Here is a 23,012-nt window from a genome sequence, read left to right as displayed (position 1 = left end):
GCCTTTTTCCTGAGAGTACCTTATTTTGAACATCTTTTTTTATTTTTTTTACCTTTAACTTTAGGCACACAAAAATTGAGAAAAAAATCACGAGACTTCTGTTTTCATAATGATAATGTCTTTGCGGCATTTATATGCTTGTACTGTTAAATATCACTAGGAATGTAGGAAAATACAGGTTGTAACTGATTCTGTTAGGAATACAGCTTTCTGGAAAGTTAATTATTTTTAATTAAACATTTGGCAATTAGATTTTAACATATTTGGTTTGTAAATAATATTTAATTCAATTGTTTAAATAAACATTTAGCAATTAGATTTCGACATATTTGGTTTGTAATTAATACTTAATTCAATTGTTTTATGGATATATACTATGGGCATCTTTCAGTCAAATATCTATTCACTGTATGTCAACTTTAAACATAGTAAAACCTCATCAAATATATAGGCGTAAGAATTAATTATCCAATCTTCAATTTTTATATGTCTTTGGGTTTCATAACATCTCAGCTGTCATTCTCTTGCATTATTTACTCATTGAGTAATTGTTTTCGCTAGATTATTAACATAAGAGAGAACAAACTCTGAGCGTACATGTACAAAGCCTGGGTATACAAAAAGCTGACAGCTGATGACCACTGCAGGGAATCACATGATCAAAATAATTTCTAAACCAAAATAAATTTATGAATAATGTGGGATAGTATTGAAGCAAATTTTGCTGTAAATCTAAAGCATAGCCTCTCATATGGCAATACACGTGTATCCTAAAAATATGTAGATTTCAATCACAATCACTTTCTGGTTATCTTGAATACTTCAGGAAACTGACATTTTTTTTATTTTCCCTAGTGTTTGCAATTACAGGATATCTATTATTATTGTCCACTACGTAATTATTTATCAATTTTTATTAGTCATATGTAAAGCTATGTTTAAATTTCATACCTTATCATGGTAGGAAATTTATTCATGTTCTTCAAGTTTTGGTTTAGAGATTATTTTGATCATGTGATTTCCCACAGTGAAGACATAGTTTGTCAATTTTTTGTTTTCCTTAATAACTGAAATTAATGGACGGGACTCAAGACTGCGTTATAGTATGTTTACAACTGAGTTTTACTAATTTAAGACATATTTCACGTTTGAACACAAAGTAGTGCACATGAGCAACTATCAGGTCGACTTCCAAACGGCTTGAATATTTCGATAACTATTTAGCCTAGAAACTTTGATAAAAGAAATTGTAGTATCAATTCAATGTAAAGAATAAAAGTCCATCAGACCACGTACATCTTATAGGTGCCTTTGAGCTTGAATCCTCCAACATGTCCAGCGAAATTTTTACTTAAGGCACCATAAACAAAGAGATACGATCTACAAAATACCGACTGCTTTTCAATTTTGAAATCTGCCAACCATTTGTTCTTCTAGTACATTGACTTGGGTGGGTGTCTTGAACCAGAGTGTCTGTTTACATGCACCAGCAAGAAGACTTAGTGTAAATCTACCTTACAATTGTAGATATTTTTATAGTAATCCCGGTTAGCTAATCATTCAACAGGTTCTACTTATTGATACATGTAACAATGTCAAGAAACACAACGAATTAAAAGTAAAATCGTGTTCCAAGTGGGTGGGGGTGAATTAGTGTTGGTGTATTGGAGATGGGATGAGTGGAGCGAGTCATGTTGGCAGGGAGGCAGATGCCTTGAAGCTAAGGGACAGTATCAAGACAGAAACATAAACTTAACGTAAATATTATGCTTTAAGATGTAAGGATTGAAGGGTAGGGTAGTGGTTAAATGGGAGATGGGGTAACTGGATACTAAGAGTGACTATCAAGACACAGAAGAAACTAAACAAATTGTTTGGGGAAGGGTAATGCTGGACAGGTGAGGGTTGTGGAGTGATGCGATGGTTGTATGTGTGTTGGGGGAAGGGAGAGTGACGGGATACAAAGAGACATCATAAAGAATAAAAGGAAAGTAAAATTAAAAATGTGGGGGTGTGTTAATGGTGTGGAGGAAGATGACGGAATGGGAAGACATAATGTCAACTGTATTTACTGAGATACTAATTCGCTGACATTCGCAAAAAAAAAACATTGTTAAAAAATGAAAGTCAGGGGTAAGAAACTTATGTCGTTCAGTTTATCATAATAGCGGAAAAGAGTGTGAAGTTTTATTTTATGCTGATCTGTAGTTACTTAGACAATTACTGGCTGACAATCACAAACAGGGTCTGATTGAAAAAAGGCATAGTTACAAAAAGGACATAACTTTATCAGAATGAAAATAACAAAAAGGCAAAATGAAGTTTATTTTATTCTCATTCACACTGCTACAATAACTCAAAAGTTGGTTCCGTCGAAGCTTTCCGTCGAACCCACAATCTGAAAAAAGAACAAGAAAGGTGGCTGAACCAGTTCTTTATTAAAGGGGTTTTAAAGCATAATGTTTGGATTAATTTAAATCTGTTAGATATTCTTGTTTTGAAAATTTGATTTGAGGACGTATGTCTAGAGACATGCCCTTTAACATTAATTACAGACTTATCAAATTGTAACGTTGTGAGGATTTGCATACACATGCAAATGCTTGATTTGCTTGATCTGCATGCATATGTAAACATTTGATTTGTTTTGTATATGCGTTTAAATGCTTTGTTTACGCACATCGGCGTAAATGCTTACTTTATTTTTTTTATAATTAAAACACAATCAGAAAATAATGAGTAAGATATCTCTCATTCAGGTATCAATATTGCTACATACACTTGCATTCAGTTTATTAGAAATATATAAAAAATCTGTTGTATAATTTCTTTCAACGTTTAGACACCACACCGTAAGAAATGAACATGTACCAGGTCCTTCCCATGAAAACTTTACTTTGTCATTCGAAAAGTCCAAATCAAAATTGTTCTTCAGATCAGAAACTATAAGGTGCCAAGGCAATCCTTCCAGGTCTAGGGCTTCTTTCTTCTTTTTATTTGTATCTTATATAACAAACATTAAAGTGAGACAGAGTACATTAAAATACGACATATTAAACATCTGGTTGAAATTTTCAGTTGCTTGTAGAACTAGAGCTGCCTCATTTTAGGTCCGATGCTACATACGTTCTAACAATTACACGGAGTTTTGCCCAAAATGCAACAGTTAATAATTACCACTCTAAAAAGACTTACAGATGTTAAAATGGGATTACAAGCAATATTTAGAATTTAGAGCAGACGCAGTGGTCCAGTGGTAACACTATCTAACATGAGTTCCAACCCCTTCTCCTCCAACTAAAACAACTAAAATATTTAACATTTTAATAAGAGTCTTGTGTGTGCGTGTGCGTCTGCGTGTGCGTGTGCTTTACATTTGGCACGATAAAGAGCCGGGAAAACTTCTGGACTCGGACCGTGTTTCCTCTAGCTACAATGACTAAAAGTCTTCTGGAGGAGTCGTCCATATCAGCTACGTACCGTTGGCGATTGTAAATAAGTTTAAATACCAATAAACAAACATGTTTTGAATTAAACCCGTCTTATTTCAATAAAACAGAATATAGAGCAATGCGTTGCTCAATAAATAAGCATTCAAAATGCTGTACATATATGTTTTATCCGTCATAGTACGACCGTCGGCTCCAACGGCACATGCCTCAACTTCTATTTTATCAAAAATGTAGTTTCATGTACTAGAACATTATCAATATCACAAGATATACTCGAATATTACATACGTCAATTGATGATTAATGTGGAATAATTGTCTTTATAAATTATGCCACGCAAGAATGAAAGCACAGAAAGGTGACACTAATTTACCTTTACCTTTGAGACAATTTTACTTACCATAAAATCTGGACGACTTGACAAGAAGGTTTAAGAAGCGAATCGTACAATCACCAGCGTCGTTGAATGCAAAGCAAATATCGTGCCAAACATATTCATCTAGATCCCTGCTGTAAAACTTCGCAGTCACAGTGGTATTTTCTGAAATACATTAAACATACAGGACTAGTTTTTACAAAAAATCATTAAATTGGTAGTTCGGTCCACTTTCCAAAAAGCTTAATACAATTGAAACTAACTAGACATCTCGAATTCCTATGGATCGTGTGTTTTACTTCGACATAACCGAAATACAACTTACAAGCCTGGTAAACTACAGAGCTACCTCTTTAAGAGGTATACGGTAAACTGCTCTGTCGCAACTTCCGAGGTAGTGCACGTCGCGATAAAAGAACATCAACAAAGGTGAGTGTCATCATATTTATTTTTTTTGCATTTTTACAAGCAGTGTATCGAATATCAAAAATCGGGGAATGGTAAGCTCTGTAGTTTACCAGGCGTGACTTAAAATGATATTTTTTTGCACATGTGTTCTTGGTGGGACTTGAAAATGTCCTCGAGATAGCCAGAATGTTGAAATAATCGAGTTTGAGATATCAAGTATCAACTGTATACTTTTAATATATAATTGTTATATCGTACATTTTTGGATACCGAAAAAAAAGAAATTTTATTTAGCATCATACGGATTGTGACAAATACATGCAGTTACAGGAACTTCCTACATTACCTCCTTTTTCCTTTGCGCTACCACATTCATCGAGGCTCCTAGTATAACCCGCTCCATAGTCCTCACATTGTTCGTTGACGATGTTACTAAATTAAAAATACATGGAAAACATGGAAATAAATGTAAATGAATTTTTCTTTAATTTTTAGTATGTACTTAAAGGATTATCCAAACATATACATGTATCATATTATCACAAATATATATATGGCATGACCTAGTTGCTGCCAGCGTTCGCGCTTTGAAAATATATACATGCATCTCATTTTCAAAACGCGAACGCTGACAGCAACTGGGTCATGCCTTTAAACGTACATTAGTGACAAAAATATTTTGAAAGCGAAAGCAGTCTCTCTAAAATTATGATGCAGTATTACGAAAATAAACTGTACTATAGTTACAGAGAACCTTTCACCTATATAATTATGGTATAGCAAAATATATATTTTCTAGATGACATTTTATATTCTACGTGGGAGTTTTAGACGAAAAAAGATTTTCTGGATCTCATTAAATGGATCATTATATTCTATTATAATAACTGAAAGAAAGGCATTTTTATGTCTATTTGGAAACTGTAAAATATATCAATATGTAATATTACCTTAACTCCTAATCAGTTCTTAATTTGCGTTTGGCGGAACATATGTGCTGTGTTTTATGCAATTTTATATGTAAAATAGATATTGTTGTACGTGTTTTTGTCTATCAGTTGTATTGCTACCTGTACTAATACGAAAACCTGTGTCATTTTACTTACTAGCATACCAATTCGGTCCTTACTATGTGGTCTGAATCGGGAGAGTTCCACCTAAAATTGCATTTTCCGAACGTTTCTCTCGTACTGAATTCGGAGTAATAAATCTTCAACCAGTGTACATTATCAACTTTCTATGAAATATTATCAATATACATAAATTTTAGTAACCCTTAGAAGAAACATAAAATCTGTATTTTGTTGTAATTGCCTACTTTGAAAGCTCAAATTAGTCAGTTCACAAATTTGTAACCAAAGATTATATTACTAATACAAAAAGCCACCTACGTTTAATTAGTGAGCTTTGTACATGTTATCTACAGGTGGAGCGTAGAATGAGTTGTGCAAATGAAAGCGCAATTATACTTTTTCATTATTTCTATTTGTTTATTTTAAAGAAATCTATTTAAACAACTATGTCGAGCTCAACTGTTTCTTGATTAAGAGTCTTCATCATTTATCCTTATGTTTAAAATGCTGTTATGAGTAGTTAATAGAAACACATTAAACAACAAATGAAATAAGCGTGATCAAAATTCATTCATTGTTTGCATAATCATGTACGTTGATGCTTCACTAATCATACAGTTATGTTTACCTGTTCAAGATCTGCAAGGTTGACAAGGTCTGATCCGCTGTCAAACGGATATTGATTTGGCTTTGACTTTGTGCATTTACCTGCAGCAGTTCCACCTGACACAAGATTGCTCACATCAAACAAAACACTGAACTTCCCCATGCTGAAACATTATTTGTACAGGTATTTTCCGAAGAAGTAGGTACATATATATCAAAACTATGTCGGGTATGACATATGCATCACTTTATCTTGATTTAAGTATGAGATTAGAATACTTAAAATACACGTTTCATTCTCAGTTCCCTTTAAAGGAGCAACTGAATGTTCCATGGCAGTGTTACTATTTCAAATTGCTTTTTCCCCATACTGTCTTTGTCTAGCTCAATGTCGTTTCTCTGTCGATCAGCCTTTGCAAAGGCATTGAGTATATGCGTATATGGTTTGCTGAAAAATGTTTTATGATGATTAACAATATATCTTTTGTATTTTCCATAACGTGCCCTCTGCTACGCATGTGTATACTTCGGATTCGTCTGATTTCCACTGTCCTTTAACTTTATAATAGGTAAAAGTTAACCATGAAGATTTCGCATAGGTTGGTGCAAGGTGATTTGAGTGGTGTTGCACATTTTATTACATCTCGCGAACAGACACAGTCTGAGGAGCCTGCCTGTATCACTAAGGAAATGTGAGTCAAAGCATTAATTACAAAATTTATTGAACTCTACAAAGAAATACTAAAAAGGTCACATCAACAGTACTGTAATATAAACAGTACAGGAATATAGGAAATAAAAAAAGTACCTACCTTTGCTAGAATTAAACTAATATCCCGATTTCAGAAAAACTTTTTTCCCAACAGAATAGAATCCTCTTTACTGACTCTTGTGGGTATCGATGGTAACCTCCATATGTTACCTTAATTACATTATCATTGTTTTTGATCAGATAATTTTAATGTCTTCATTAGTAAACTGTCAGTCAGATTTATAATCAAGCAATACTTTATCAATATCAAACACAACTGTATATCTGATTAGAAAAAAAAGTGACTGGCATTAAAAGCTCAACTATATCTCGAAACCTTAATTTCAAATACTGTTTTTATTATTTTTGTGCACTGACACTTACTTTCTCGTTCAGTCATCAAACATACGCCGCCTCGACAACATTACTGTGACAGCCTAATGCGACAATATTATCTTGTTTGTTTTGGGTTTAGCGCTGATATTCTAGTGTTTCAGTTATGTAACGGCCAACAGTCGACTTAGTAACCAGTGTTCAAGGACGCTGTAACAGTACTAACATGTTCTCTGCAAGTAATTGCCAACTTCTCCACATGAATCAGAGATGATGAACAAATGATTTCAGACACAACATATTTTATTAAATCGTCACACAGATCATACGGAAACGAATCCACAATTCCGCGATCCGTAGACTGCAGCTCTCCCTTCTGTGTCTAGCAGACACGCCATACTGTTCCGGCCAAAACTTGAAATTTAAGCGTAAAGTGACTTTTCAGTTATTGGCAGGTCCAAATACCGTTAATGTCAGTAGAAAGCAAGCGACTTTTTTACTTGATGGACTGGGTTTTAAGTAGACACAAGTCGCGTAATGTAAAAGTAGATTTATGTGATACGGTATGTTAATGTAGTAAAAGCGTTCGGGTGGGATTCAAAGCTGTCACCGGTTAATATATACAGGTGTAAAGAATATTGATGTCAGTGAAACCGTTTTATGCTTGAAGGGCTGTACCGACGAAAAGCTGTTTCATTGAAAAGAAGGAGATACAGATGTTCAGCTCTATGACGCTTTTGCAAAATTTCATCATTTAACGACCTCTAAAAGCAGTATTTTGCCGAATAACATTTTAACGAAATTTTAAAGGATAGTGTATTTCAAATTTCTCAACAGTTTTTTAAATGGTACACAAGGTTATAGAAATTAAGGCAAAGAAATATTTCACATATGGCCCACTTTGTTAATATAATATCTTCTTTGAAAGGCATCAAAATGTTCTAAAATATTTCGTTAAACTTTTATTTCAGTGTCTTTAAAAAGTAAAGACAAAGATTCGCACTATTTGTCGTTTATAAACAATAACTAGTATTCCACTTTTATACATTTACTCTGTCTGTCTGTTTGGCCAATCAATATTGTAACGACTAAGCAATCATCATTTTACGTCCGGATACAGTTTATCCGAAATTAGTACACTATAATATTCGTACCTCGATTATGTTATGAGACCGTCCTCATACCGATACCCGATGTGGATCAAGAGATCAATCCCTCCTGAACATATTTCTGAACTTATAATGCCTTTAGATATTAAACGAGCCATATTAGAGACGAAGAAATACTAATTAGCCACCTGTCGCCAAACATAGATGCCATATCCGGCTAGGGCTAAAATTCTGCCGCACGCGCGCTGACGTCATCCACTAGATGACGACTCTGCCAAGCTTGGCACCCCATACCAATGTAGCCACCCCTCTGAGACTATAAATAGCTGGCAGACCCTGGCACTGTCGTCAGTACCCGGTTAGAATTTGTGCTAGCCACTACACTATTATCCTAATTCCTAAATGCCAAAACATCCTATGGATGCAGCTACCAAGAAGGTACAGTAACCATAGTACAAGATTGCCTAGAATCTATGGCAGGGTTTGACAGTTTGTCAGTATTCCATAAACCTACGAAAATATAATAAAGTCCTATATAAAATTACCAAATCCAAGACTAGATAGAACCTTATATCTTTATATCTATAATAAAGATCCACTACCTATCTAACAAACCTAGGACCATTTTACCGGTCGAGCACAGATACTTCTTAATTTAATATACAATATAATCTGTCTTTCTAGAGAACCATATTTAAAATTAACATAGATAGATTCCTTTCAACTATATAGCCTTTCATTCATTCCGAGAGCCAGTATCAACCAGATTTCCTGATAAAACCGTATAGGCAAGACGTGACACCGTTTTTGTCAAGCCTCCTATGTTAACAAGGCAAGTCGTGACACTGTTTTTGTCAAGCCTTTCTTTACTCTTAGAATTTCTGGAACTACATCTAGATGTGGAACTTCTAATTGGCACAGACGAACAGACGAACATTCCTGACCAGAGGTAGACGAGGAACCAGGGCCATTATACAGATTAACCATATCCGATTATATTGTTTGTGAAATGATATATAAATAAATTATTGTGTTATAACTTTATTTCAGGTGTCCGTATAATTTACTCCAAAAAATCTCACTATTTTCCCCCACGTGTGTTTGAGAAGAACCCACGTTTGGATATTGAAGTGTGTGCGGGCTAGCAGACCCCGTGTACGTTTCAATATCAACCATACTCATGTTTCTACATTCAAAGAATACTGTTATTTTTTATTTTGTAAGACGTCAAGAAGTTTGTAATATTATCAAAGTCAGTTAAGTTGAACTTTGAAGTGAGACAAACTTTTATCAACACAGAACGAAAAGCGAAGGTATTCTATGATTCAAAGAGTATTAAAAGTCACGTTAATACAAAAAACAAGACCGTTAGATAAATACTTCCTACGTCGCTTTCAGCATATTCATTTACTTTGCAAATTTATCTGTGCACTGTTTTAAGAACCTATTTCCAATGTGTTATCTGTAATCTCGTTCTTGTCTTGCAAATATTTATGATTTTTTTTAGAAAATGTGACATCAAGAGAAATAAAAGCGTTGGTGTTTTCACTGATCTAATCTACCGATGTAAATTTTGATATCGTAATCTAGTTTTGAAAATTACCTACTAGTAGATTTTATAGAATTAAACATTCTGTCACAGTTTAATGAGGATCGAATAGAAAATGTGCCCCTAGAGTTTTAACAAGATCTTCACGTTAATTTCTCTAGCTTTTACCCCAGATTTCCTACTAAAGGTAAAATTATAATTACCAAGTTTCATTAACATTAAGCAAATTAAATTTCAACCTCTGCAGTGTTATTAGTATTATTTTTGACGATGGATTACGGATATGTGACGGTGGGTGGGGTGGGGGGGGGGGGGGGGGGGGGAGGGGTAGGTTATCACAACAGCTCAGATCATGTTTATTCAGGCATCAGAAAAGAAAAATACACTTCTGTATGTTGTTACATATATGATACATGGAATCTAAAATAAAGAGTAACAACATGACACTTTGAGACAATAAGACAGGCAATAGTGTAAATGAGTATAACATTTGTCGTAATTGTAAACATATTTACATTGAGTTTAACAACAATCCTTACCCTAAATGGGTTTACCAGTGATAGAAGCTGTTGGGTAGTTAACTGTTTATTGTAAGTGTAAAAATTTATTGCGTTTAACATTAACCCTTACCATGCTGGACACGAATGACTCTGTCTTTGCGACCAGTGTAGATTATGATAAGCCTGCACATCCGTGCAGTCTGATAAATATCTGCACTGTTTGCCATTCTGTCAGTATCTTTTTAGTAAGCACCCCTTTTAACAGTTAACTGCACTGTCCAAATTTAAAGATGGACAAGTCCATTATAGAAACTTAGCACTGAAAGGTTTAATCGTAACTGCAAAATACTTTACCATTAATCATAACGGTAAAGTGAGTTAACCATTAATCGCAATTATAAATGAGTTAAACATTAATCGTAAGTGTAAATGAGTTAGACATTATTCGTAAATGTAAAACAAATCTACCATTAGTAAGAATTGTAACTGAGTTTATCAGTAATCGTAAATGTAAATGTGTTTAAAGTTAATCGTACCTGTAAATGAGTTTAACATTGATCTTAACTGTAAATGCGTTTAACATTATTCGTAAATGTAAATGAATTTACCATTTATCATGACTATAAATGATTTTACTATTAATTGTAAGTGTAAATAAGTTTAACATTGATCTTAACTGTAAGTTAGTGAATCAGCAATTGTAACTGTAAATGAGTTAAACATTAATCGTGACTGTAAATGAGTTTAACATTAATCGTGACTGTACATGTTTAACAGCAATAGTTGAAAAACGGCGTTAAACCCAAAACAAACAAATTAACAGCAATCACACTTGTGAAAGTTTAACAGCAATCGTAACTGTGAAAATATAACAATATAAATATAGATTAGTATAGTAACTACCACATCGAGTAGGCGTTGTATACTATCTTATGGATACTTTGTATACATGTAATCTTTCTTTTTTTTCAAAGAAAAGCACAAAATATAAATAATATTAACGTAAAATAAAAATCAAGTTTTATCATAGAGAGTACCACTATAAACAATAAATGTTTGAAGCAATTTGTTTGCTGTTCTTTTCTGACACATACGTAGTCCTGTAGCCCCTTGGACCGATCAATTAGGTTTCATTCTAAATACCCATGTGTGTTCAACCAGGTAAACCTGTTTACCATCAATATTTTTCCTTCTCATTATTCGCTGGTGGAATTTCATTGTCTATAATTCCTCCTTCACTATCAGTGTATGAATCCCTCTTCTTTTCATTATTCACTTTATTTCCAGAATCAGGAGCAGGTGATTTTCTCTTTTCAAGCTCATCTCTCCTCTTCCGCTTGAAAAATCCAACCTAAGGAGAAGATAAAATAAATATAGCTGCTTTTGAGAAAAGCGCATGTCTCACACAACTGCCTAATCACCTGTCATCAGTATTATCGGTAATTCAAGGGCCATAACTCCGAAGTGCCTGTGCCTGTGCCGATTTGGCTAGTTATCTAATTTGGCCGAGGAGTTATTGTCAAACACATTTTGTTTACGTTTGGTGAAGATCATGTGAGAACTGTTCGCCTTAGACTGCGAACAAGATTTGTGACAGACCATGCACCAAGTCATGTATCACTGGCATCAGTATTTTTGGTATTTTCAAGGGCCATTCTTCCGAAGTACCTGGGCCGATCTGGCTAGTTATCGAACATTGCCGAGGACGTGTTGTTAAACACATATTGTTCAAATTTGGTGAAGATCGGATGGGAAACTGTTCTACTTAGAGTTCAGACAGGATTTGGGACACACACACACACACACACACACACACACAGAGAGAGACAGGAGTAAATCAATATGTCTCGCACACCACTATGTGGTGGGAGACATAATAACAAAATTATAAGTTTATATTATGCCGGTGTGCTTGCTTTTTTTTTTTTTTGCTTCCTTAAAGAAAACAAAATAGCTGATTCCCACATAAATTATAATTATGCACATATTTAAGGCAGTGGGCCCGTAATGACACTCGGCAATTTCCGTGTGACTACGTGATCTCGTGAAGTAACTCGGCATTCTTCGTGCCTACCTTTATCCCCACGTGCACAGAGCTTTCCTTAAAAACCGAAGAATACCGGAAGTTACGTAAATTGCTCGTTGTCACAAAGGATCCATTACCTTAACTTGATTTTCACCCGGTCACTTGTGACGTCTCATGTTAAAATACTAATACCCACGAAAAGAAAAACAGAAGTTTTATGCTAGAAAATACCCCGTGGCCTACAGTTACTTGCGCTGTATGTTATCTTTAGAAATCATTTTTAAATTTCAGAAGGAAAAAAAAGAATTCTGTTACCTAAAATCAAAATCACTCCATTACATTTCTGAATATATTATGTAAAAATGTATTACCAACTTTTTTGAAAAAACAAAAATCTATCTAAATTTTATTCCTTTCAGTTTTGTATATCATAAAAATATGTTAAGCTATGCTATACATAGTAAGCTAATTTACATCAGTAGTACATATACATTTCAATTATGCGCTTATTACCACCATGTACATTGTGTAAACTGAGAAAATTGATAAAGTGTTACCTTCCAGAGTACAAGAACAATCAGAGCTATAAGCAAAATACCGCCAAGAACACTGACAAGTATAATCCACCATGGAATTTCCTCCTTAATAGGCGCTCTCTTCCTTACTGTAGTACTGAGCTGTGTAGAATTTTGAAAATAATCATTAAAACATAATAAAAATGTGAAAGTTTCATCGTTTAGTAACCAACAAAATAAACATAATCTAAATATTTTTAATTAAAAAGGCGCGTTCTTCGCATCGTTCGTATTGCAGGTTCTTTTTGTTCTAGTCAAAAGGTGTGCTCGTTTTTCGTAATGCAGGTTTTATGTTTTTCTGCCAGTCTCATAGGTAGATCAAATGTTGATTGGCCTCTTATACATACGTCGCGTGCATTTTACAAGATTCTGTTTGTGAAGGAATGCGTTGTACTAGCACAAAAGAGCTTAAAAGACAAATTTGCTGGTAGTGTTATAGATTGATTTGATATGTTTGTTCTTTTATTTATGACTGATAAACGTTTTTTTACCTGTTGTAAAAACTCTGTCTGATTGCTGATAAGGTTGGTTTTGTTTATCTGAACCATAGCAGTTGAGATGAGAGTCATTGATTTTCCTTCCTGAAATTTATAAAGATACGTTAAGTTCTACATGTACAAAGTCTGAATACATCATTAACTACCCTTTGCAACCCTTCTTACATGCTTTTTACAATGCATTCGGTTCTCTCTACTGCTCATTACTGCGATTTCATTTTTGCCAATAACTGAATTGAAAATATTGTATAAATATCATATGGCGGCGTGTGTGATATTGATATTGTCAACCCAAGGGCAGAATGCCACCCGAGGCGAGGGGCGAGTGGTAACATTCTGTTCCGAGGGTTGACAATATCGTGGTTATACACGCTGCCGTATCAGCGCGATCACATGACCTGACAAACACTTTCGCTTGGTCACGTGTCAAAAAAGTTGAAAATGGTATTGATAGTCAAAATATCTCTTTCTCGGTATCTAGAGGTTCTCTTATGCTTTTTTTTATTTGAAACAACATTTTGCTATGTGTCAGGAAATGTTTTCAAGATGTCAATAGAACAGGCCGTTTTCAGAAACTGTATTGTTTTACAAATATGAAGCGGACTGTTTTTACCCACCAAAATTGTAAAAGAGTCGCTTATTAAAACTGAAATTAAATAGCTTTTCCATCGACTCTGTTTCTAATGACAATTTATATATCATCGATTATATTGCTTTTATGACAGTCTATATATCATCGACATTGATGTAATGACATTCTATATATCATCGACTCTGTTTATAATGACATTCTATATATCATCGACTCTGTTGTAATGACATTGTATATATCATCGAACTTGTTGTAATGATACTGCATTCATTATAGACACTGTTTGCAATGACGTTGCATATATCACTGACCCTGTGTGTAAACACATATGTTTTTAAGATTGATTCTTTTTTGGAAAGCCATTGTATATCATCGTCCTTGTTTGTAATTACATTGTATTTAATATAAGGTTACCTTCATTCCACCTTCGATACTCCTGTCTATAACATAATTCATGTAAATAACTGCACCAGTCTTTGGTTGTATATTAGAAATGGCACAAACGAATTTGGAACACTTCTGCTGTTTACAGTCCTAAATTGAAAGAATATAAAATTACTGTGGGTTCAAATAGTTCCATAGATATAATAGTTTTCAAATCCTGTGTATTAGATGTATACACTTTACTTCAAGATAATACGAGCCGCGCCATGAGAAAACCAACATAGTGGTTTTGCGAGCAGCATGGATCCAGACAAGCCTGCGCATCCGCGCAGTCTGGTCAGGATCCATGCTGTTCGCTAACAGTTTATCTAATTGCAATAGACTTTGAAAGCGCACAGCATTGATCCTGGCCAGACGGCGCGGATGCGTAGGCTGGTCTGGATCTATGCTGGTCGCAAAGCCACTATGTTGGTTTTCTTATGGTGCGGCTCATATGCCCGTTGTGACGATCGGCAATTTCCGTATTTTTGCGTATTCTTCCGTTTAAACAGAAAATTATTTTTCAATAATCACCGGAGAATGCCGAAATCTCATGCGGGAAATATGTGAAGGAACGGAAAATGGCGATTGTATTTACGGGCCTACTAACTTAAACAATCTAAGTGAATAAGCAGCTAAATTGCAGGGCCTTAATTTCACAACTAGCCTAACTAAATAATTATCAATCCATATGGAAATCTGGCCATTTTGCACAACCGTAGTTTTCAGATCTATAGGTGAGTTCGTTCTTGTAGCATATTTATACCATTCTCTTTGGCATAAATAAGCAAATGAGGAAAAAAAATGTTACTGACATTATGGCTTCAGTTTCGAATTATTGTAATGGTATTATAAATTTTATTTGTAATTTTAAATGATATATACATTATTCTGAATATCTGACAGCGCCGTTTCTGGTTTCTCCGTGTTTGATACAAGTCGGCCTTTGAAGAAGGAGTATATGGCTGGTGTCGTATATTCCGCTACAAGACTGCACTTGGCTTCACAATTTTGTTCACATCGAATCTAAAATGAATATAGTATATTACAAGGTAAACAACATACATACGCTATAATATGATGAGAAGAAATTAATCTACTTGTTATCAAGGTATATAAGGTAGTGGTTCCGTACTGTCACCCGGCAATTTCCGTGTGATTACGTAATCTCGTCAGGCAATTCGGCATTCTTCGTGCAAAAATATAACTGAATGTTTACATGGCTTTCCGTAAAAACCAAAGAAAGCCGAAATCGCATACGGATAATATTGTAATTTGCCGATTGTTATTATGGGTAATCAGCCTTTAGGTTAATTATCTAGATTTACACATATACTTCCAGCAAGAAAACAAAAATGATGAATATTTGGAATTAAAATCTACATTTGACAGGAGCAAATGTCTCAATAACCTATTTTTTCGTGAGTATTTAGAATGTCCTTTAAAGTGTAAAAATGAAAAAAAGCTAAATTATGGAAGACTCGGTTCGAGTAAGTAATTTCTTAAGAAATAATGAAATATGCAACACTATCACACAAATTAACACTGGCTTAAGTGGAACTCTATTATACAGTAACATTTCATGGACACACCTAGAAATCCAAACCATCAAATACGATAACAACATCGAGTCTAAATTCGGGCCGATATATTGCTTCCGCTACATAGCATTATTTAAAACATTTCACAAATCTAAGTATACCTAGATGTTTCTTATAATTATGTTCCATCTCATCTAATTATTTATTATTATTATTATTACCTTTCTTAGTGTTACCAAGACAAATAAAATCATAAACAAAGACAAAAAAAGAGCACACACATATCGACCGAGCTATTTAACAACGACAATACAGGTCTAAAGAAATTGCAATTCTAACTACGTTTGATGTGTACAGTCATAAATAAAAATATAATTGTTTTACCTCAGTTCTGTTGAGAAACAAAAGAGCTTTGTTGGAACTTTGTAACTGTGGAAACGAGATATCTACAATTGCTGACTGCATAATGCTTGGGCCTTTATTGTATAACTCATATATATTTTCCATATCATATGTGTCCTTACTTTCCTCCAGATATATCTGTTCTCGTGTTGATATTCTGTAAAAAAAAAGAAGACCAGCTGCAAACGCTTATTTGTTGGAAAATATTTCAGTGTTTTTCTTATTGATGAAATTTCTACATTTACTACACATCTATTGAATATCTTTCACAGAATAATACTGATACCGTATGTTTGGTAAGAAGAGGTAACTAAAGACCAATAATGATGAAACTCTGCATAACATGTATAAACATTTTCCAAGTAGGAAACATCTACGTAATAAAGTATTCTGGAAGAGAATCCATAAGGTCAATCGGCAGTTTCCGTGTAATTACGTATTTTCCGTATGCGATTTCGGCATACGTCAGCCATGACGTCATCAAATCTGGAGAATGCTGAAACTGCATCGGGAGAACACGTAAATTGAACCGAAGATACCGACTGTTACTGCGGATCGCCCACCTTAATTAAAAATATCACCGGGAGAACAAATGTCTTACCCTGAAAACGTGGCTTCTAGGTTATGGCGTAAATTAATAGTGATTGTCTGGTTGTTGTCCGTTGGTTCAAGCTCCTCGCTCAAGGTTGTCACACGCATGCGAAGCATTATTGTAGAATCATCATTAACAACGGAAATCGGAACCTTCATAAACAACCGGAAGCCGACACCTGTATCATTTGACATCGGATTTCCAAACAAACATGATATGGCCGATTCTTCTTCTTTCAAAACTATGTCTGTATCATTATTTTTACTGTCAATCAAAGAACACGTGACGTCGTTTTCTCCTCGGAACTTTTTCATGTTTTTGTAGCTAAGGTATTGCGGATAGACCACATAGAATACAGATCCGTAAGATGAGTCTCCAGTTTTCGTGACTTTTACATAAATAGAAAGGGCCGGGTTTTTCCAATTAGAAGTACCAAAACGTTGTGTTTTTTGCTTCGGCCAGGAGATAGATTCGTTCGCACAAGTTTTTGGGGCAATCTTTTCTAAACTGCAGCTGTGAAAAAAAAAGTTGTTGTAAAAATAGAATGCCCCATCAAAATGACCTTCCCAGGGGAAAACCAACATAGGGTTTTGCGCCCAGATGGACCCAGGTTTTGAAGCGAACAGCATGATCCTGACCAGACTGAGGGGTCTGGACCATGGGGTCGCAAAGCCACTATTTTGGGTTTTCTCAGGGCGCGGCTCAGATGGTGTTTTGTTGCAAAATACAGCTCAGTTTCATCTTTTTGTTTTAATAATAATAATAAAAAACAAATTGGGCCTTTTTAGACTGATTGTTTTTTAAATAAAAAATTTTGATACAGCTTTTTGACAAACGGTTTCAAATTTAATAAGAATCATTCTAACAAAACCGATTTTTTTTTAAAAACGAAGAGAACGGGAACTAAACGGCGACGTTATTTAAGAAATAATTTATAGAAAAAAAAAAATTTTTAACATTATTTATGCACGATTGGGGGTTATACGTCGGGTTAAAAATAATTTCAAAAGGCGCAGCCCGAGTGAAATTATTTGTTCGCGAAAATACCCCCCTTGTAAAAATAGTGTTGAAACACGGTTTTGCAAAATAAATATGTCGATTCTAAAAGTTTTTAATCTAAAAAGTGATTAAAATAGGTGCACTCTTTTTTGTCGCAAAAAAAAAACTTACGTCACCGCACGTTAACGGAGGTCATTTAAAAACCCTAAGCGTGTTTAACAAGGGAAAAGCATACAGAATTTTTTGCAATAAAATAACTGTTTATAGTCTAATTATTAATTAACCCCAGTGTTTGCAGCGTCGAGAGGAAAAATAACACAAAAACAATTATTGGTGATGTGGTATGGATTTAGACGGACACTTTAACTAAAAGAAGCGTTCTACCCCTTGAAAACTCCTTTCTCTGAAATTTCTTCTGGAAAGCCAATGGGGTTTTTTATTCTGCAAAAAATTTATTAGCTTTCAACCCAACCTTTTTGAATTGTTTGTCTCTAATTTAATTATAAGCACATGGCAAAAAGAGGTTTTTAAGTATTGAAGTGTGCAACTTTTTTTTTTTTGAAGGGAAAAATTTCGTTTTGTCAAATTAACTTTTTTATAGCCCTAAAAGCTTTTTAAAAAAGAAGGTTAAAAGTCTTTAAATTTAAGGGTAATTTAAACTGAAGTGAGGGTCGAAATTAGTATTAAGAACCCTTCTCTGCTTACAAACATACCTATTTTACCCGTGCCGAATTGATTTAAAAGGGGAAAGCAATGATCTTTTTCACATCAAATTTTTATGAAAATTAACCTTAATTTGGTTTTTATCCCATCCTTTCCTTTTAAACAATTTTTTTTCTGTTTTTCCTTTTTTTTTTTTTTTTTTTTTATTTTAATTTCCTTTTTTTCTTTTTTTTCCTTTTTTTTTTCTTTTCTTTTTTTTTTTTTTTTTATTTTACTTAAAAATAATTTTTTTTTTTTTCCCCTATTTTTTTTGGAAAATTTTTTTTTTTTTTTTTCCATTTAAATTTTTTTTTTTCATTTTTTCCTTTTTTTAAAAAAATGTTTTTTTTAATATTCCCCTTTTTTATTTTTGAAATTTTTTTCCCCCCCTTTTTTTCGCTTTTTTTTTTTTAAAAATCCCTTTTTTTTTTTTTTTTTCATTTAAATTATCTTTTTTTTTTTTCTTTATTTTTCGCCCTTTTTTTTTTTAAAATTTTTTTTTTCAAAAAATTTTTTTCTTTTTTTTTTTTTTTTTTTTTTTTATTAAAATTTTTTTTTTCAATCCTTTTTTTTTTTTTTTTTTTTCTTTTTTTTTACTTAAAAATTTTTTTTTTTTCCCCTTTTTTTCTTTTTTCTAAATGTTACTTTTCCCTTTTTTTTTTTAAAATATCTTTTATTTTTTTTTTTTTTTTTTTTTCTTTTTTTCCTGATTGTTACAATCAGTTCTCAAAACTAATATTTATATAATAATTTAATCAAGGATTGAGATTTTGCAGTTTTGTGAATAATAACTGTTGGAAACATAATCAACATGCAGTACAGACATTTTTCTTGTCCCCGGACTGATTTTCCCCTTTTTTTGCCGGGGGGAAACAACCGTTTACTAACGGACGAAGAACTCTTTTTGTTGAAATTTTTATAATAAAATTGTAAACACATACGCTCAAAAATATTTCTAAAAACGAAAACTTTCGTAAATTTTAAAATTTTTTTTTTAAATTGAAGATATTTTATACTGTAAAAAGAAAAGAAAAAATCACTGTCAAAGGTAAGGAAAGAACATCTGCTGTCGAGAAACTATTTTGCCGTAACTCACAGACCCCTCGTTACCCCCAAAAAAGGGTTCCCATTGTCGACCTTCGCCCAGTGAAAGATTTTTATAATAATGGCAAAATTTGCCAAAATGACCCATCTATTTAACACTTTCTAACCAAACACAAAACTTTGAAATGCGTCTTGCTTTTTTTTTGCATAAGCATTACGACCCAAAATTGACACATTTTTTGGTATTAATTAACGCGTGATTTAGAAATTCAAATCGATCTCCCTTTGTCGTATGCGCGGGGTTTGAACATCTAAGACCCCCTTTTAACATCTTAACACACGTGACAAAGGCTTCATTTTTGCAGCAAATACAATTCTGGGCTGCTCGTTTCCCCCCCACATCAGACGATGGTCACTTTCAGTTCTAAAATAAATCAAATTTCTCAAAAATTAACATTATCCAAACCCTTTAATTAAAAATTCCCTGTGAAAAAATTTGGGCCCCCAAAATGTACGCAAAAACAAAGACGTCATACGTCAAACGTCACAGAGGGTCCGGAAAAGAAAAACCACATAAAATGGCAAAAAAATTGGCAAATATCTTGTGGTAGGTATAACCCCCTTAATAACGGTTACAATTGAAACAATTTTATAATTCTTTTTTAGGATTGCTTTTCAAAAAAATCATAGTTTGTCGCTCACATGCGTTTTTTTCATACACTCGAACTGCCCCATGGGAAAGGGTTAAAATTCCTTCCAACTAACTCCAACAAGATTATATTAAACGAAAAAATAACAAAATGGATTCTCATTCCTTAAATATATTATTTACAAATGTGATACATCGGCGACCCACGTCCGGAAAACAAACGATGATAGAGCCGCTTGTCATTGTAAACCCTCGATAATTTTGTAATTAATTTTTACTGTAGCACATCCATCGGGGCAGCCAGGGACTAGGGTTGCCCAAAATTCCCGGGGTTTGGGTTGAGAGATGGGAAACCCAATAACCAATCTAAAATTAAACAAATTTTGCAAAGCATTCCATAAACAGGACCATTCAAGATCCCCTTTTAAAAAACGAGACCATCTGCTTTTAAAGATCGCTTTTGGGGGGGGGGGGGTTCCTGTTTAAGTTTTTTCATGATTTTGACATGTTAAGCAAGAACTCCCCATTTTAGGAGAAACTAATTTACTAAAACATCCAAAAAAAGTGGTCCCTAAAAGTGACTGATGCACAAACCAATTAAACGTAAGGTATTTGCAGATATTCTTCTATCATTAAAATTTAATAACCAACAATATTGTGAGAAAGTGGAAACCTTTGAAATAAAACAGAAAAAACTTCTGGGGGAGAGCTTTAAATTTACGGAATTTAAACCCTTAAAAAAAACACATGAAAGAGACCAATTCTTATCTTTCCCAAAGGGGTGATTTTAAAATACAGGTTTGCCGGGATATTTTGAGGGTGTTATCATACCCACTAAATAGTTAGAAAGTAAAAACTTTGACCTGCAAACCTTTCAATAAAGGATACGTGTAATTTTAATCGGGTTCCCTACCTTGATATTGTCAAGTCACATCTTTTCCAGATGAAATTGAAATACCAAAACCTGAAACCCGTGTAAATTTCCGAAGAAAGTATACGCTGGAGTTTTGGCCAAACACCCCCTGGTAGCCATTGTAATTTACACACCCCCTTTTAGATTTTTTTTCATGGGTGCACCTTTTGCAATATCTGAAAGAATGAAAAAAAACATGCTAGTGCCTTAAATTCTAAACAGGGCCCAGTATCCAAATTTTGTACTTACATTAGAGTGTTGCAAGGAAATTAATTTAAATTTTACCACCACCACCAACAAAAAAAAACAAACCATCCCAACAACAGCAACTTTAGTAGCATGTCAACATAAAGCCATTTCTAATTAACTATAAATACTGATAAAAAACTAATTGCACTTTCCCAATAAATACCAAAGGACCAAATACTACAAAGCTTTGTTTTTCCCAATTTTAAAAATTTTATCAATTACTTTCAGTTTTTTAAAAGTTTTTATGAAAGGGCAGTCTTTCAAAGGCTTAAAACAAAAAAATTTTTATTTTCATTGAAGGAAAAATTTTCCAAAAATTCCGGATGTAAAACCCTCGTAAAAGTTAAATTGATGTCGCCAAGGTTAGCGAGGGCACTTCCGAATTCCATACGGCTGGTTCCCTTTAAAACTGGGAGGGTCTAAAATCCCATAACTGAAAAAACAAAAGACATTTGATACACCGAACAAATTATGTCTTTGGCTATTTTTCCCCAACTTAGATGGCAAAAAAAAACCACAGGCCCCCCTCTAGCCACCCCTTTCCTTCGTGCAGTTCCCTGCTTCCCCTTTAATTATCCGAATTCAAAATTTTTAAAGGGGGGTTTCGAACCAATACGGTAAGGGCAAGTGCTTCAAACTGGGAATTTAACCCCGGGTATGGAGACCCCCAAAAAACCACGACAAAGTTATATATTTCGTAAAGTCTTAACATTTTAAAAAAACAATATGTACTAAAAAATTTTCTATCAATTTGAAAGGTTACCTTTAAAAAAATAATCTCTTCTTGTGAAACATTTCAAAATATTTTCCAGGATTCCTAAGATAAAAAACCCATTTCACAAAATAAGTATAAAAGAAAGGGTTTTTTCGTAAAAACCCAGTTTGGATTTTTTTATGCAAGGATATTCACGAAGGTTGAAGATATATTTTCTACTCATAAGACGATAAAACGAGAGAAAATTCTACGATTAATATATTAATTTATATTTTTCGATTCCTTCAAATAAAGTCGGGAAAAAAAAACAGAGGAATATTTTCATCAAATGTAAATTACAATGCTGCTACGCAGCACATTTGATTTGAAATTCCTCCCGCGTAAGGTTGACGACGTTAGTTTCTGGGGAAAGCTTTACACCATTTTATAAATGGAATGGCCAAAGCACGGGGCGCACGCATATTTTAAAAGTCGGTTTATTGCAAAAAAACCCAAGTAAAATACGTAGATTTTTAGCGGGTCGTGTTAGAATTTTTGGGTGGACTTTTTAGTATTCAATCTATGGTTAGGTTTCTAGAGAAAAGGGTACAACCAATATTTTAGATTTTTTCCCCGGGAATATGTTTGGAAATTATTATCCAAAACAAAACACGTATGGCCCCGTGTTGACATCGCAATTTCCCATGATAACGTATTTACTTCGGTTTCGCACCCTTCGGCCCATAAAAAATTCTTTTTCAATCACCCGGGAGATTGCCGAAAGTACAACGGAGAACTAAGAACGGAAAATCCTAAAAAAACATAGGGAAATTTACGTAATCGAAGGGAAAAAATCCAGTGTTTTAAATTACAGACTCCGGTATATAGGGTTTAACTAAATTTGAACGAAACAATTTTCATGATATATTTTTAACCGTGGATACTACTCTAAATTTT

The 23,012-nt window shown here is 33.8% G+C and overlaps 1 protein-coding gene across 1 annotated transcript; it reads right to left on the bottom strand.

Annotated features, from left to right (window-relative positions):
* Window positions 1-10,001: 10,001 nt before the first annotated feature.
* On the bottom strand, window positions 10,002-17,212 carry LOC128549575 (integrin alpha-V-like). The gene is made up of 7 exons (XM_053526573.1): window positions 16,815-17,212; window positions 16,196-16,370; window positions 15,156-15,296; window positions 14,262-14,381; window positions 13,250-13,339; window positions 12,741-12,860; window positions 10,002-11,508 (listed from the first exon to the last, which is right to left on the bottom strand). The coding sequence occupies exons 1-7, from the start codon at window positions 17,117-17,119 to the stop codon at window positions 11,335-11,337; spliced, it is 1,125 nt and encodes a 374-aa protein (XP_053382548.1). The 5' UTR covers window positions 17,120-17,212; the 3' UTR covers window positions 10,002-11,334.
* Between the last annotated feature and the right edge of the window lie 5,800 nt (window positions 17,213-23,012).

Source organism: Mercenaria mercenaria, chromosome 16 (genome assembly GCF_021730395.1).
Source record: "Mercenaria mercenaria strain notata chromosome 16, MADL_Memer_1, whole genome shotgun sequence".
In the NCBI taxonomy this organism is placed as follows: domain Eukaryota; kingdom Metazoa; phylum Mollusca; class Bivalvia; order Venerida; family Veneridae; genus Mercenaria; species Mercenaria mercenaria.
The sequence above is the reverse complement of the archived record's forward strand: the minus strand, read 5'-3'. Positions and strand labels throughout refer to the sequence as shown.